We start from the raw sequence: 17,121 nt of genomic DNA, 5'->3' as shown, positions 1-17,121 counted from the left end.
AACTAAAGATAAGTGGGAATTACAGGGGGAATTCCCTCCCCTAGGACTATACCTGGATCAAGAGCTGCTAATCTAGCGCTCTTTGCAAGGCCATCCGCATACACATTACTACAACGCTTGATGAAAAAGAAATTGCAACTACTAAACTGATTAATAAGTTCCAAAACAACTAAAGATACACTAAAGGTTTTCCAATCCGCTGGGCATTGTTTCTTTTGGAATGCCTCTGTTGCTTGTTGACAGTCTGAAAGAATATGGATTTCTTTCCAATCATTGTCCAAAGCCCACTCTAAGGCCATCTGAATTGCTCTGATCTCAGCCTCTAAGGGTGTGATAGCAGTAATTTGTTGAGTCAAGTAAGCCCAACCCCTATTTTCTTTATGAAACGCGACTGCCGCCAAGCCCGCCGTTCCTTTAAGCCAGGAAGCATCAGTACAAATGATATGTTCTGCCCTGGGGGCATACAATTGTAACAAAACTCCTGGTCCATTCCTTATAGCATTCCCCTTCATATCACTGTTCTCCTCTCGGCTGGAATATGAAGAATGATCGAGGAAAGATTTGTTCACTCTTGTCCGAGCCTCATTTGCATTGACTGCAATCCCTTTCCAAACAAAGATGTTCCTTTGATGCCAAATTGATCAATAACACAACCAAATAAAGGTGAGAATTCCCTTCCTGTCCATACTTGGAATACTTGCAACCAAGTTCTCAAGAAACTGGAACATATCATCCCCTGGGATACGATCAATCAGAATCGGAATTAAGGTTGAGAACCAAAGACTTTTGGCAAAGCTGCAATCTCTAAACAAATGCAGACTAGTCTCCACTCCATTGTCACACAGCACACAATCTTTCTCCTTCACAAATTGGAGCTTGCTTCTTAAGGCCATAGCATCATTCAAAACTCTCCACACAGTGATAGCAATTCTGGGGTGAAGATCAGATTCCCACAGCCACTTCCAAACTTCCTTCTTGGGAGCAAATCTGAAACTTTGGTCCACACCATAGGCACTCTTGACTGAAAAGTTTCCATTCCTTTTATTCTTCCAAACTACCTTATCCTTGGAAGAAATTGGTAATCTTGGAATTTCCAAAATGCGACTGCCCATAACTTGACCAAAAATTTGTATGATCATCTCCTTGTTCCACGTATTACCTATGGATACATCAACCCCCCTTTTGACAGTGAATCTTCTTGACTTCAAACTTTGCATCAGCTGAAGGAACTCCTCTCCCTCGAGCCAAGGAATCCAGGGTTGTGTCCAGAAGTTTATTGCTGATCCATCTGCCGCAAGAGACATAGAACCTTTGAGGATAACATCTCGAATCTCCACTATGCTCTTCCAGAAATAAGAGTCACAGCCCTTCTTGTTCACTTCCCAAAAACTTTCAAATTTGCAATACTTTTGAAGTAAGCACCTCACCCAAGGTTTCTCCTCCCCTCTAGCTAAACACCATGCCAACTTTGCTAGTAAGGCCCTATTCATGTCTTCAAACCGCCTAATTCCGAGACCCCCGAAAATCTTTGGTTGACAGATTTGATCCCAGGATCTCAAGGCTAAAAATCGCTTTTTATCCACATTTCCTCTCCACCAGTATTGACGAATCAAAGCATCTAAGTCCCGACAAATGGACAGAGGCACTTTGTTGGTTGACATAGCATAAACTGATAAGGAGGACGCCACTGATTTAAGGTAAGTCTTCCCGCATGAGAAAGCAATTTCATCTTCCAACCTTCCAGTTTGTGCATCACACTTTCCTTCAGTCTTCTATATTCTTCTTTTTTACGCCTTTTGAACACGAAGGGGTTCCCTAAGTGTCGTTCTTCACCATTTGATTCTCTAATTGCCAGAGAATCCATCATCACTTTTTTATAGTTCGAGTCCAAGTTTCTAGACAGAAGCACACTAGACTTAAGTTTGCTACATTCTTGCCCATACCACCTTTCATACACAGAGAGACAATCTATGAAACTCTTCGCTTCTCTAACATTAGCACGGCCAAATAAAATAGTATCGTCAGCAAACATTAAGTGGGAACTAGGAGGGGCAGTCCTTGCAATCCGAATACCATGAATCTTCCCTTCCCTCTCTTTCTTTTGAATGAGTCTTGACAAAACTTCTTGACAGAGGAGAAAGATAAGGGGACAAGGGATCCCCTTGCCTCAATCCTCTTTGGGGAACAATTTTCCTGAGGGGCGATCCATTGAGTAGAACCGAATAGCTGACAGTGTTGACACAAGACATAATAAGTTGAATACTTTTCTCATGAAATCCATTCGCCTGAAGCACTTTTTGTAGAAAATTCCATTCCAACCTATCATAAGCCTTTAACATGTCCAATTTTATCGCCATAAGCCCACCCTTGCCTTTCTTCTGTCGAATCTTGTGCACGATTTCTTGAGTTAGAATGGATGATTCTGCTATCCATCTTCCTGGTATGAAGGCTGATTGGATCGGAGAAATCAACCCATCCATAAGAGGTCTTAACCTATTAGATAAGATTTTGGCAATTATCTTATAATGAAAATTGTAAAGACTAATAGGTCTGAAATGCTCCATTCTTCTGGGATTATCAATCTTCGGTATAAGACAGATGAAAGTATAATTCATCTTAGGATTAACTTCCCCTTCAATGAAAGCTTGTCGCACAGCAGCACACACCTTTCTTCCCACCACATCCCAATATTTGCAAAAAAAACACCAAGACAGACCGTCGGGTCCAGGAGCCTTCAGGGGGTGAATGTTAAACACAGCTTCATGAATTTCCTCTTGAGTAGGGATTTGAATTAAGGACAAGGCTATACTCGGATCTAATTTCGATTCGAATAAGTCCTCAACATCATTGGGCACACTACTATAGTTTAAGGAGTATAAGTTACTGAAATATTGATTGATAATACCTGAAATTGCCTTCCTCTCCCCTTTGATGATGCCATCTTTGTCTTGCAAGGACCAAATTTGATTCCTCCTTCTATGGATAGCTGCTGCAGCATGAAAAAATCTTGTGCTCCGGTCACCAAGTTTCAACCATATTTCTCGTGACTTCTGTCTCCACATTATTTCTTGTTGCCTCCACTCCTCCTCCAATCGAATCTGAAGTTCATGTTCTCTCTTACACAGATCTGGTGTAATAATTTGGTGTTGAATCCAGTCTATTTCCTTCTCAAGTTGCTTGATGTTGCTGTTGATATCTCCAGTATTTTCCTTCTTCCAAGATTGGAGATCCCGTCTGACCGAATCTATACTCCTAAGAAGATTTCTCGAGGCATCCTCAGCACTCACTCCATTCCACGATTTAATTATTACTTCACGACAAACAGGTTTAAAAGTCCAGGCCTCAAAGAACCTGAATGGAATGTAGCCTCTGTGACTGAACATGAAATTATCCATCAAGATAGGGGCATGGTCAGAGATGGATATAGGAAGATTCAGGACTCCTGCACTTGGAAATTCTGCAATCCAATCACATGAACCAATCCCCCAGTCTAAGCGCTCCCGAATCAAGCCACCTTGAAATCTTTTATTTTGCCAGGTGAAGTTACCTCCTTTATATCGAAGATCAATCCCACCCGAATTTCTAAGGAATAAATTCAACCATCTTGTATCCCTAACAGACACCTTCTTCCCCCCCCCCCCCCATTTTCTCTTCAGGGCCTGTAATGCAGTTCAAATCGCCTATTACCAACCAAGGAATGTCACAATGATCAACCTTTGCTTCTAACCATTCCCAAAATTCCTCTTTTTCATTATCATAGGGAGCTCCATAAGCTGCAATGAGTCTCCACCTTCGATCAAGGGCAGGATCCCGAACCTCAACCACAAACGCACTCTTGTAACATCCTTCCACCTCTATTTGGATATCTCGAGTCCAGGAAAAACAAAAACCTCCTGCTATTCCATTTGCTGGTATGATCTCATACCCCGAATACCCCAATCTCCTTGCCACTTCTACCATTTTACTACATTCAACCTTAGTTTCCATGAGGAAAATACATTCCGGTTTGTACCTCCTCACCCAAGCCGTTAAGGCTTGCATTGTCGAGTCCCTAGCTAGGCCTCGACAATTCCACGATAAAACTCTCATTGGGGAGTGGGGGGCTTGATAAGGGCCGCCTCCTCGCCCATCTGAAAATTTTGAACTGCTTCAACTCGCACATCTATCAAATTGAGTGTTTCTTCCAAGTTCTTGGTTGTGTCACCTTTTGTCGCCTCCACACGCAAACTACGCCTTGTTTTCCCTGCTGATTTCACCTTACTACCTTTTTTCCTTCTCTTATCCTCATGGTGCTGAGATGTAGAAGATCCTCCAGATCCCATTTTAAATGGAGTTTTGATCGGTCCAGGAGAAAAGGCAGGTAAGTTCGGTACTTCTGTAGAAAAATCTCTGGTGTTTTCTTCAGTTCTTTGGACATAGGGGACTAAATGAAGACTGGCCTTTCTTTTCCTAGGCTGAGGGCATTCATGGACCTCATTTGAAACATCAAGTGGGTCATGGAATAAAGTTAGGGCTGGTTCATACTTATCTATTTGGGCCGGGCCCATAAGCTCTTTTGTCAGCCCAATTTCATTAGCATAAGTGGGCCATGGAAAGTGGGTTGGTTCAGGATGCTTATGTGGCTATCTTGAAACACATAACTCCACATGTGGCTTTTCAACCATTTGGTTGTACGTAGGCCCCATACGGCCCATGATTGTAGTGATAACACCTGCATCATCTATCATTAGGTAAGGGCCTCGAGGAGTATTTTTTTTAATATTTCCTCCACAGTCTCAACAGCTATAACTTTGCCTTTTCCATGATTGCTCAAGGAACGAGGTGAAGCTGACTTTGATCTCCTCCCTGCAACAACCTTTTTACCCGATTTCTCTCCTTCTATCATTGTTTGAGGCTGAATAACCTGTTTGCCTTTAGAGTTGGTGTCGACAACTTTCAAATATTTCCCCGAATTAGCTGTTGTTCCTTCTCCCTGCACCCTTACAACCTTTTTACTTAGCTTCCCAAAAAAAGCCTGCCGCCCCTGCTGTTTCTCCTCCTCCAGTTGTCCTTTTCCTTTGTCTTGCATCGATGAGCCTTTGCTCAGAATTCGAACGGTCGGAATAGTGTTTCCTCTCGTGTTATCCCAGAAAAAAGCTAGCTGGTTTCTGGTGTTGAAACAACTGATTACTGCCGATTCCGTTTTGATCCAAGGCCCAAACGCATGAACTGCATCACCCTCCGAAGGATAAGCGTACGCCGTTGATCTTATGCAGAACTTCTTATCATGGCCCAGATATCCACAGTTGTAGCACACTTTTGGCAGCTTAAAGTATTGGAACTGAATCCATTCCTTTCTTCCTCTATAAATGTCCAGGAAGAACCATGGTGAAAGCTGATGCTTCGTAGAGATTTCCACCTGGAATTTGAGAAACCCCCGTCGAACAATGATTCGTTGATCCACAGTATCGCAACCTTTGTACTCCCCCGCCTTCGCTGCAATAGTGGGAATGTTGGACCGATTAAGATAGGGCGTTGGAAGGCCCGTCGCTTTGACCCAAAACACTGCTTTTGTCAAATCTACCGTATTCCAGCTTCCATATTCAGGCCTTTCATGGACTATCAGCAACTTCCCGTTTATGAGCCATGGCCTATTGTTCAAGATCGTAACACAGTCTTCTTCTTTATCAAAGAATATACCCCATATGCCAAGTTTAAGGGTCTTGAATCTCCAGTGACCCGTAAGCTTCCATATTTGCTCCAATATCTCCTTCAATCTAGTTCTTGATACTCCATTACCCTCAAAAAAACTCGCCAGCACCCCTGTTCGTGTCACTTCAGCATTAAGCTCAAAGTCAGGTTCTAAATCCAGTGTCATGTTATCCAAAAAGGTCCGGCGTAGGACATCCAACTCCTCTTCTGTTTTCTCCTTCGCAATCTCAGCAGAGGGCCCTCCTTCGTCGACATTAATGACTTTTGTAGCCTCTCCAGGGGTCATTGTGGCCTCCTGTTGGACGCCATTATGTCCTTCATTAATGATTCCTTCCATAGTGTTGACCTTATCTACCAACTCACTCATCAATGCAACAGTGTTGGTGAGGGAATAAACAACCTCAGCTAATAAATGAACTCTCAGGATGAAGTCAACTCAAAAGAAAAAGAACTAAACAAGGCACCTTTTGTGTAGGATAGAAAAAGAATGAGACAATGGAACAGAACAAAAGAGACTTTTACTTTAGTGAGACAATCGGAATGAAAAAAAAGAAGCTTTTAGTTTAAGACAACAAGGTAGTTTACCAGCTAAACACAATAAAAAAAAACCAAAGACAAGGACCGTCAAATTGGAAAACCTCCAATCCTCTCATCTGGTTATTTGTCCAAGTAAAATCTTAACCAGTTCTCTTTAAGGCTTCAACATGAGCTTGGGCAAACCAAGCTTGAGAGTCAACCAATTCACTAAGACAAGGAGGGTTGCCATCTGTTCTATCTTCAAGACTAAAAAGAGCATTAAAGTCTCCAAGTATAAGCCAAGGCTTAACAGGATGCTTTAAATCTTTCAAATCAGCCCACAATGTTGTTCTCCCTTCCCTAGTATTAAAACCATAGACAAAAGTAATGCAGCAACCCTGATCTGTTTCGGACATTTTAACATAACAATGGACAAATTGAGAAGTTTTAGCAATAACAATCACTTTGACAAAAGTTATTCTCCAAAGAACAAGAATTCTACCTTCAATAGTGGAACTAGAGAAGTAATCCCAATTATTGAATTTATTTTCCATCATTTCTTTAACTTTTTCCTCTATTAGTTTGGTCTCAACTAAGGCTCCAACACCAACTTTATTTAGATTACAAAAATCCAAAACAACATCCTGTTTTTCTCTATTATTCACACCCCTAACATTCCAACAAGCAATGTTGCAATTGTCCATGATTATGAAATTTTTTACCTGGTTCCCCTTCTTCCTCAGATACTTTATCCACTATCTGACCCCCTTCATCTCCTCCTAAAGTCATAAAACTGTTAACAGAATTCCTCCCTGCATCACTCAACTTTTCAACCTCATTTGGATGCTTCTGTGAGAAAGTTTTCCTCGGAGTAATCCAATCTATATTCTGTGCCCTTGTAACATTTTCCTCCTTCGAGTCTAATTTCCTGGGAGCAGTAGCCTCATCTTGCTTGTTCTCTTCCTTAGTTTCTTGCTCTTGCACATTGGTTTGAGTCGAGTCTTTGCCTTTCATTTCTTGTTTCTTTTTCTTCATCTCTCCCTTTCGACAATCCGCTATGATGTGTCCATACCCCATACAGCTTTTACACTTAACCGGAAGCCATTCGTAATCAATGTTTTGATCAACAAGCTGCCCATATTCATTGACATATTGTATGGTTCTCGGAGGTGTATCAGTTATGTCCATTTCAACTAGGACCCTGACGAATTGAACCCTTGTGCGATCTTTAGTATGTTGGTCCACCATAATTGGTTTCCCAACAGTACTAACTAACGCACTCAGACAATTGTTTCCCCAATATTGGAGGCCAAGATCATGGAGTCTAATCCAAAGAGGCACTGAACGAACAAGTTTTACAGCACTGAGATCAGAAGTCCAAGGTCTTACAATCACTGGTTTCCTGTCAAATTGGAGAACCCCTGCTTCTAACACCTAGTCTCTCGATGCTTCATCATTAAATTTGATCATAACCAATCCCATAGTCATCTTCACAATCTGTATTATCCCGAGATGTCCCCAAATCCGTTCTACGAAGCCTTCGAACACAGTCATAGGAGGATTAGCTCCAAGAACCATACAAATCACTGCTGAACTCCAGCTTGCAGCCTCTTCTTTAACCTCCTCTAGGTCAAGTTGAGCAATCTTGATGCCATTCTTGATAATCGGTTCAGTAAACTTCAATTTGGGATCCCGATAGACCAACTTCTCTTCTTTGAATGACTTCCAATGACTTCTTGCTGATTCTTGAAAGTGAATCTAATCTGTTTCAGATGCAATTTCATCCTCCAGTTCCTTTGCGCAATTCGAATTCCCCTATTCGACAACCTGGCTAATGAAACCAGAGTTATTGCTTTCTTGGAAAATCTCATCAGTCCTCAACATCTCCGCGATCTTATTAAGTTCAGTAGTGACTTCCTTAGTTGCCTTCTCCATTTCTCCATCGTCTGCATCATCAATCGGGTCAGGATCCAACCCACGAGAAACTGGCTTTCGAACGGTCCTTCTTTTCTTCGCCATGAAAGAGAGAGAAAGGAGAGGACGAAGCTAACATTATATTGTATTTTTAATAATTGTAGTTTAATATTTTTATATATTTAAAAATTTATTTTTTTATTAGAAGATTTTTCGCCCCGTCTTTGTCCCAATAGGGGATTCTCCACCCTATTTCCTATAAAAAATAGGATTATTTACATCACATACTGAAATTTCTAACTTTTTTACTTTTTTACTGTGGGGCGGAATTTTTTCAAAATACTGTGTAAGTTTTACATTATATACTATGTTAAGTTTTTACAGTTGTTCTACGGTTGTCTTTTTAGTTGTTTCACTATTGTTTTTAGTTGTTCTATTTTGTTATTTTTTATAAACACAGTGTTTTTGAAAAAATTTATACGCGACACTATTTTTGTAAAAATTAACTCAAATTCTAATATTTTTTCGCGAAAATAGGGATTAAAATTTTGTAATAGTAAAATTTCCCTTCCCAATTCATAAGGGGTCTGTATTCGAAAGAAAAACAAATCATAAGGGGGCAGTTTTTTTTTTTTTTAATCTACTTACACATGGCAAAAAAGAAAACTCTGAATCTTTCTTCCTGGCACAGGAAAAATTTCGCAGACAATGGCAAAGATTTTGTTTCGTAGGTTCTTTAGAGCTTATTCCTCTCTATTCAAAACCTCAACTTGCAACCCTCTCTATCTCAGGTACTCTCTCTTTACCTCTCAACTATCTTTTCTTTTCAGTATTGTATTTGATTTCTTCTTCCAAGCATATGAATCAACTCTCCCACCATCCAAACACTTATTTGTTCACTTTTACACTAAACCCCTCAAATCCATTTTCCATTTTCCGCAAATTATGTTTCTTCACCCAAAAGCACTGACTTTAACGGAGCTTTCTATTGTATTCTTACCCCTTTTCCCGCCAATTGTGTACTATCTCACAGGCCGGTTTCCCCAACGCAAGGATCAATTTTTTGTCCAACCAAACATTTGTTACATCCCAGCCTTTCAAGCCCTTCATGGGTTTTCAGAAACTTGAGCCATGGTTCGGTGAATCTTGTCATATCGCAAGGGAAACTCAAGTTTGAAACGCATGAGGTGGACCCTCCGAAGAAGGAAAAGTGGAAGACGAAGAAGAAGTTGAAGCTGCAAAGAAAGCGAGAAAAACAGGTGAGAAAATCGGCTAATAAGAGAGACCCTCGAAGGCTCGGTGTGAAGGGTAACAAAAAGCAGAAGTTCGCCAATGCCGAAGAGAGGATCAAGTACAAGCTTGAAAAGGTGACCATAAATTCATATAATAAATATCAATACTAATAGTATGATTTTGGGAAGCGATTCATTTCAGTGAATATGCTCTAAAAGTTTTTATAGAGATATCATTTTATTTCGTTTTATGGATGAAGCAATTGATCCTAACGATCACTGTGGCTAATATTATTTATCTAGCTGGTGTTTTATGGCATCTGATTTTAAGGTTCGCCGACCATATGTTTGTACTTGTAACTAAACTAACAATTCAAATGTCATTATTATTGAGGTCCTCTCATTGGCTCATCCTTTTAGCTCATATCCCTATGGCAATGTGAAATGTTTTGCTTTCATATCAACTCACATTGCCTTCTTTTCTTTCTAGTTTATAGGCATATGCCATGTCCTTCATAGACACTCAAATGAGGTATTCTTCTTTTAGCTTCTTAGTGTTACTGCATGTCTGTGCTAATTTGTACATATGTATATACCCCAGTTGGAACTGCCACTAAATTGATATAAGCCATCTTAGCTATTTGTGGTAGTTGTTCGTGTGGTGAAACAATCACCAACCAAGAACATAAAAATATTAACAAGATCAAAGTAAAACAATAGAACTTTAAACCAGAAAAGTAAAATCAACAAGAATAAAAACAGGGTAGATGAACACAATGGATTACAAGGTTCAATCACAAGTTGTAACACTTGGCTCTAATCCTTGGGAGGAACTGCCTTGAGGTTTTGCCTTTATTGATTGAATGTTGAGCTCAGTATCAGTACAGACTAGGACAGAGGTTGATCTCAATGGAGTCTTGCTCCTACCAAACTTGGTTCACTCGAGAGCCATTAGTTATAACACCTCATGCTGTTTTACAACTAAGTAACACTCACAGCTCACACTTGCAACTGAAAAACAGAATGATCTTTATATATAGATCAATACAGAGTGTACAATGAACCAACCGACTTTTAAATGAATTAACTAACAAACTCAACTATAAAAACTGTCCAAAACCAACACTTGCACACGTATATAAACCCCACAGTTTCGTGATTCAAAATTAATGTCTTAATGGAGGAGGAATACATCTTTCTATTTTGTAATCCCTTTTTGGCTTTCTATATAGTACTGGTTAGATATAGCCTTGACTGTTTAGTTCTTTTTATAAATGTCTTAATATTGAGAAATCTTAATACTGCAGGATGATATCCAAAGCCTAAATGTCTTACTGTCATTTCTCGATAGAGTTCTAAGCAAGCCTTTTCTTCTACAAAAACTGAGATGATGTATTTATATGTATATATATATACATACACACATATATATGTAATATAATATATATAAGAAAAGATGATGTATATTCTCTAGATAAAGCTTGAGTTGAGTTCATGATGCAACATAGAAGTCTAAGAGAAAATTCATTAAAATTGGTGTTTAAAGGAAGTATTTTCCTCTGTATACTTGTATGCCATGACGCCATTGTGTACTTAAAAATACCTTCCCAAAACTGATAAATGGGAAAAGTTTTTAATATTCCTATAGGAAAATAAATAGCATAAAAATATCAGAATCACCGATATATTTTTTTTAATGATTCACTGCTCCTTGGTAACAAAGTCCAGTTGGCGTTTGTGAATAAGTTTTTTTAGACCAAAAAAAAAGGAGTGAAAGGGTGTCGTAGATGAACATGTTACAATACAAAGAATCATTTTTTGATAAAAAAATTAATTATGAGAAACATGCTTTCAAATATGTAATAATTATTCACTCTTTGACTTCTGAAAACAAAAGCTTATCAACTGCTGTACACCAGGAAGTTGCCTTTAGTTTTGATTAACTGGTCCTGGGGAATTTATGTTATGTATCCCTTTGGTTATACAACGTGTATATTGTAATTTTAGTTAGAAGTTGTGGCTACTGGCTAGAGGTGTCTTTTAAGTTATTAATTAATAGTTAGGAATGGTGGGCTGGAATAATTGTCATTTAAGTTGTTTTGAAGATACAAGTACAAGAGCTGGGACTTGAACCCCACACCATTCAGATCAGACACACTGATCACCCACACAACCACTTGCATCAGATTAATAGTCACCAAGTGGGTTTTTGTTAATATCGATACTTCTCCAGAAACACTCAATAAGGATAATAATAGAGGAGTTTTAGGTATTAACTTGCTAGATTATACCTATTCTGTGACTTTGTCACAAATATATAACTGTGGGTAAACATAGTCACTTATTTAATAGCTTCGCTCTTGAAGTATGATACTAGTTGCGTGATTGGTTCACGAAATGTTCATTGGTTTTTGTTTAGGCTAAACTACTTGAGGAATTCACTATAATCTGGTGTATGACACAATGTTGTACACAGCTGTTGGCTTGTATGCTGAAAGGAGCAAAGCTTGCTTCAACCTTGTGAACAGCAGCAATATTGACAATTTTTTGGGCTGTGTGGTAGGCAAGAAATCGCAGAAATTTTAGGATAGAGAAGAGCAGAAGAAAGAATTTGGAAACATTTATGTTTTGGTGTGGCATTTTGGGTTTACAAAGGTATAGGTTTTGAGGGACTCTCTATCTTGGATTTAAGTAGAGAGTGGAGCAATTGTTCGTAATGTTGCTAATAACTTACACTTAGTGTTCCTATTTTGTATGGATATTAGAATCATTGCAACTAAGAGCACCGTAACTGAAACTCAGTCCCCAAAACTTATTCTTCTCACCTGTGAAAGCTCTAAAGGCATTCATTGTCTACAAGTTTTGGTCACAAATATTCGATGGCATTTGTGTCATGCTTCATTGTGAATTTGTTCTGAAGTGTCTACTTTGAAATTCACGAATTTCTGTACATTGCAAATGAAAATTGACAAGTAGTTTGGCTTTCGGGTTCTAAAATCTACAGTGGCTTGTATAATATTTTAATTAGTTCAGCCACCTATCTATGCATTACATTTATATTTGACTTATTTCTTTTTTTTTTTTTGCAAGTTTATCTGTGATTCAATCTTTACTGTGTTTCCTTGGTTAAAAAAAAAAAAATCTTTACTGTGTTTTCATTTTATTAAAGCTATGTATGTTTTTCTGTTTAGTAATATAACAGCACAAGGGTGGAAAAAGTTGCTTGATATCTTAAGTATCTGCTCGATGATGTTTATATTTGCATGAGTAATATAATGTTTAATATGGAATGCTTTTTTGGGCTGAAAAACATTATCTTTTTAGTAAGTTATGTTGCCTTAAGCTGATTGAAAAAATTCAAAATATTTCTCTGCAACAGTACTAAGTGGGTAAATAAATTGGATATTGTGTTTTGAAGGAAAATTGGCATGAAATATGGTGACCTGATTGCTTATGTGCAGAATTATCCATCAGATTAGATCTTTCTAGTGTAAATGATATCAGCCAACAATTTATTTTCCTTATGTATCTTCTGGTCCTTACAATCATTTATTTAGGTATATGATATGACCAATTCACTTTATCAACAACTGTATGACGAATTCATCTTCTTGCGAGAAAACTGAGGGGACATTGTTGGAAGGGAAGTTTGCGATTTAAGTAATCAATGCCTATCTATATACACTGATGGTGGCATTCATAGTGCAAGTGGCTCTTCTTCCTAATTGGATTATTCAAGAAACTGTAAAATCGATTTTATTTGTTCCATGGAAAATAGAGTGCATTTGCAGTTTCTTGCAAAGGATGAACATAGTATCTCCTTGAAATTGTGTTCGCTGTTGTGTTTCCAAAAATTGGCATTGCTTAGATTGAACACATATTGTAATCCTGTTCTGAGATAATAGAACCATATTAATATCTTTTCTTTGCGCAAATATTCTTTTTATGGATAGTTTTCGTGATCATATGTTGTGCTATATATTTTTCAGGCCAAAATTAAGGAAACTTTGTTGATTGAAAGACTTAAGCGATATGAGGTTCCAAAAGTCGAAGGTCCTGTTGTTGAGCCAGTCACCTTGACAGGAGAGGAACGTTTTTATATGAAAAAAATGGCCCAAAAACGGTCAAATTATGTGCCCATTGGGAGAAGAGGCATTTTTGGAGGTGTTATTCTTAATATGCATATGCATTGGAAAAAACATGAAACTGTAAAGGTTATCTGCAATTCCTCTAAACCTGGCCAAGTACATGAGTATGCACAAGAAATTGCCAGACTGAGTGGCGGGATTCCAATCCAGATAATTGGAAATGACACCGTAATATTTTATAGGGGAAAGGACTATGTTCAGCCAGTAGTTATGTCACCTATAGATACACTGTCCAAGAAGCGGGTAAGTCCACTCAAATTCCAATTTTTAGTAAAGTAATACAATTAACTGCTTTCAACTAATTATTGCATTTATCATTCAGAACCTTCTTAATTCTCTCAGGTTAGAATGTTCAAATGTGTTCCCTTAATCTAGAGATATATCCTTATGGGTTTTATGAAATAACTTTATCTTTTCTGATAATTCTCTCTGTTTGTCTCCTTGGCCCTTTTATTCTTTTGATAAGGAATAAGATATATTAACGAAGAGAACAAATTTCAGAAAAGATCCTCAAAGAAATGAAAGCATAAAAAACAAGTTGAAATAAAAGAAAATACACTTGATATGTTGCTCAAAACTGTTCAAAAATATTTTTGTTACGATTTTATTTTTCATTACTGCTGTCCTCAAAAAGAAAAAAGAGAAAGAAAAGGATCTCATGAAGTATCGGCATTCTTTAAATGCGTGTGGTTGATGATAATAGCATGTTCTTATTTGTAATGTTGTGTTGACAGGCTTTGGAAAAGTCCAAGTATGAGCAATCCCTGGAGTCCGTGCGGCGATTCATTGCCATTGCAGAGAAGGAACTAGAGCTTTATTACAGGCACATAGCACTTTATGGTGATCCAAATGATAGAAATCCTATTTCAGTTTTGGATGGTCCAAGAAAAGACACCAAGAAACCTAACGAACTTGAAAACGAAAAGAATGATTACTCTTCTTCAGGTTTAAATCTAATAGGGATGGAAGCTAATTCCATGGAATCTAAACTCTCCAGACTGGATGGTGATGGTTTTGAAAGTGAAGGGTTGTCCACACTTGAATCAGAATCAGAATCCGATTCCTATTCTGATTCCATTTCTTATTCTGATGATGGAGAACATTGTTCTGGTACGCAAGAGAGCTCCACTAGGATAGTTCAATCATCAACTTCCGACTTTTATAATCAAAGGCTTTAATAAAAACTAAAATAGATTCTACAGACATGAATGAAATGCATTATTATGTCCTTTATCAATCTTAGCTATTGTGTAGTTTTACTTTATCAAAAGTTTCACAGGTTTTGAATGGTTTTATTTGGAGAATTTAGAGGGGGCAAAATAGTTTAAACTCCAGACAAAAAATTGATATTTCATAACAGGATCTAACAAGTATGTAAAATTGTTGTAATAAAATATAGTGTAAGACTAATAGTGCACCCTTTTTTATATACTACCATAGTAAATCATGCAATTTTACATACAGGATTGACTTATATCCTTTTTTTTATTGTATAACAAGTTTTCATTGTAGTTTATTCAAATAAAAAAAGTGTTCATTGGCATTGTAGTCATATTGTACCGCATAAATGTTTTCAGACAAATCTTGAATAGTTTATGGTGTCAAAACATAAAACATAATGTAAAATAATAACTACGAGTGCAGACTGTATTGAAAGTTTGAATTTTCTTTATTTGTTTTTTGCAAAGAACTTTTATAACTCAAGAAGCTAAACATGGAAAGGCAAATTTGCAGGAATAACTCCATATGCACATAAAGGAAACTCCCCAAACCAAGTTTGGTTACACTTAGAAGCCAAGGTCAGTTTGGCTAAAAAATGAGCTACACCATTACAATACTTTTTAACATGAAAAATAGAGGTACAATGATTGTAGCTGGCCGTCTGCATTAACTGTTCAAGAAAGAAGCTCCAATCCGTCGCAAGAGTATAAGAGCCCTGAAGAAAATACACCACCTACTGGCAATCCGATTGAATGATAAAAGGAGAGAGTTAGAGCCTATGAGCAGGGTGAATCCCCATTTTGATTGCCAAACTTTCAACAAGCTCGACTGAAACAGAGCCCCTGTAATGTTGAATCTTAACAGCCATAACCTCTCCCTTGTGGTTGCGAATGATATTGCCCAGATCGCAATAGGTCCCTTGTAAAGGAATCCCAATATCACAGTAATGTAGAATAGGTCTTTAGGGGGCTATTTCAATGCTAACAGTTTGACACAATGTGAGTGGCTTGAGGGAAAGGAATGTATCTCGAAGATTGCAGCTCATCAAGCATCACATGGGCCCAATCAATTCAAGCAAAGGACGAAGGCAGATGTAACTTCAATCTCTTTTTATTTTGGCGATTCTAGATGAGCCAAGAGCGAATGATAAAGGTGGTGAAGTCATACCTGGATATCTACTCGTGAATATAGAGAATGAAGGCCAAGGGGTCAGTAATAAAGTTAGGAAAAAGCACCAAAGATCGAATGTCCTCCAAACAGGCCTTGCCGTCGGGCAGTACCAAAGGGCATGAACAATAGATTCCACAGTTGCCCCGCATTAGCAACAATGGGATCTAGTTTCATCCCTCTTGAGCAAAGAACCAAACCAACCGCGAGCCATCCTTGATAAGCACACCAGCAAAAATTACGCACCTTGGGAGAAATTTCAGTACTCCACAAATGCTTCCACCAACGATGAATTGTCTGAGAAGAAGAGTTGCTAGCAGCAAAAGGAGAAGCAGCCGCCACTTTATAGCCACTACGAATCGTATACAATTAGAAGTGTAATGCCAGACCATATCATCTTTCACCCTTGAAAGAACAGTAGCAAGACCATAACTAAAGGGATATCATCTGCATGGAAACAATTCTCAATGGCCTTGACATTCCAAGAGCCATCCTCATTTTTCAAAGTGGCAAGGGCGGAGTTTGGAGGAACCACCACTGGGAGGCGACGAGAGAAAGTAGCAGGCTGAGGCAACCACTTTTCCTCATTAATTTGAACAGTTCTCCCCAATTTGATGCGCCAACAGGTGGTTTTAATCATTAGACTTCGACCCCAAAGAATTCCACGCTACATAAAAGAGCAATAATCCCTGGTTTAGCCTAAAAATATATAGTGTTTATAAAGTAGCATTCTTTTAGAACACGGGCTAGCAATGTCTGAGGACTATTGATGATCTTCTTGTTGGGCTTTGTGCCCTAATTAAAATTTTATTTTAATGTAATCTTGAATATTCATTTATCAATAAAGAAACAAAATTATTTCATTACTTGTTTAATGTATTGCTTGGTTCACATGTTTGTCTCATGATCATTTTGTTTGATTTATAAATTCATCTAAATTCTTATCACATTGTTATTCATGATTACTGTGTTGTCTACATAGTGGAAAGTAATCAAGATTATGTGATTAAATATAGTCCCACAATTTATAAGTACATAAGATTTCCATTGATATGCTAATAAACAATGTAGTTTACTTACACTGGGGTAGTGTTATGTCTTTTCTAAGGCATTGGTAAAGTAAGCTTAAATTGGATGTATTGTTATACATCAAACTGGACCGATATTGAACTTGGATAAGACGTCACAAACATACTGTAATATCTTTCTAAGTCAATATCACTTAGTTGATT

The 17,121-nt window shown here is 38.0% G+C and overlaps 2 protein-coding genes across 2 annotated transcripts; one reads left to right on the top strand and one right to left on the bottom strand.

Annotated features, from left to right (window-relative positions):
• Window positions 1-2: 2 nt before the first annotated feature.
• Window positions 3-2,032, bottom strand: LOC133031327 (uncharacterized). The gene is made up of 3 exons (XM_061104809.1): window positions 1,738-2,032; window positions 698-1,687; window positions 3-595 (listed from the first exon to the last, which is right to left on the bottom strand). The coding sequence occupies exons 1-3, from the start codon at window positions 2,030-2,032 to the stop codon at window positions 3-5; spliced, it is 1,878 nt and encodes a 625-aa protein (XP_060960792.1).
• A 6,681-nt stretch (window positions 2,033-8,713) lies between these two features.
• On the top strand, window positions 8,714-14,962 carry LOC133030739 (uncharacterized CRM domain-containing protein At3g25440, chloroplastic). Its single transcript, XM_061103532.1, has 4 exons — window positions 8,714-8,912; window positions 9,155-9,488; window positions 13,343-13,744; window positions 14,236-14,962. Exons 1-4 carry the CDS (start codon window positions 8,830-8,832, stop codon window positions 14,677-14,679), a joined length of 1,263 nt encoding a protein of 420 aa, XP_060959515.1. The 5' UTR covers window positions 8,714-8,829; the 3' UTR covers window positions 14,680-14,962.
• The last annotated feature ends 2,159 nt before the right edge of the window (window positions 14,963-17,121 follow it).

This window comes from Cannabis sativa, chromosome 9 (genome assembly GCF_029168945.1).
Source record: "Cannabis sativa cultivar Pink pepper isolate KNU-18-1 chromosome 9, ASM2916894v1, whole genome shotgun sequence".
NCBI classification, from domain to species: Eukaryota; Viridiplantae; Streptophyta; class Magnoliopsida; order Rosales; family Cannabaceae; genus Cannabis; species Cannabis sativa.
Note: the sequence above shows the minus strand (reverse complement) of the source record. Positions and strands in the feature narration are given on the sequence as shown.

Bases quoted from the DNA above. Each gene is read 5' to 3' on its own strand.
- LOC133031327 (XM_061104809.1), bottom strand. From the start codon at position 2,032: ATGTTTGCTGACGATACTATTTTATTTGGCCGTGCTAATGTTAGAGAA. The intron at 1,688-1,737 runs GTTGGAAGATGA...ACCTTAAATCAG, and splicing joins TGTGATGCACAAACTGGAAG to TGGCGTCCTCCTTATCAGTT. The intron at 596-697 runs GTATTCCAAGTA...AAGGGATTGCAG, and splicing joins TCTTGAGAACTTGGTTGCAA to TCAATGCAAATGAGGCTCGG.
- LOC133030739 (XM_061103532.1), top strand. From the start codon at position 8,830: ATGGCAAAGATTTTGTTTCGTAGGTTCTTTAGAGCTTATTCCTCTCTA. The intron at 8,913-9,154 runs GTACTCTCTCTT...ACTATCTCACAG, and splicing joins TGCAACCCTCTCTATCTCAG to GCCGGTTTCCCCAACGCAAG. The intron at 13,745-14,235 runs GTAAGTCCACTC...TTGTGTTGACAG, and splicing joins ATACACTGTCCAAGAAGCGG to GCTTTGGAAAAGTCCAAGTA.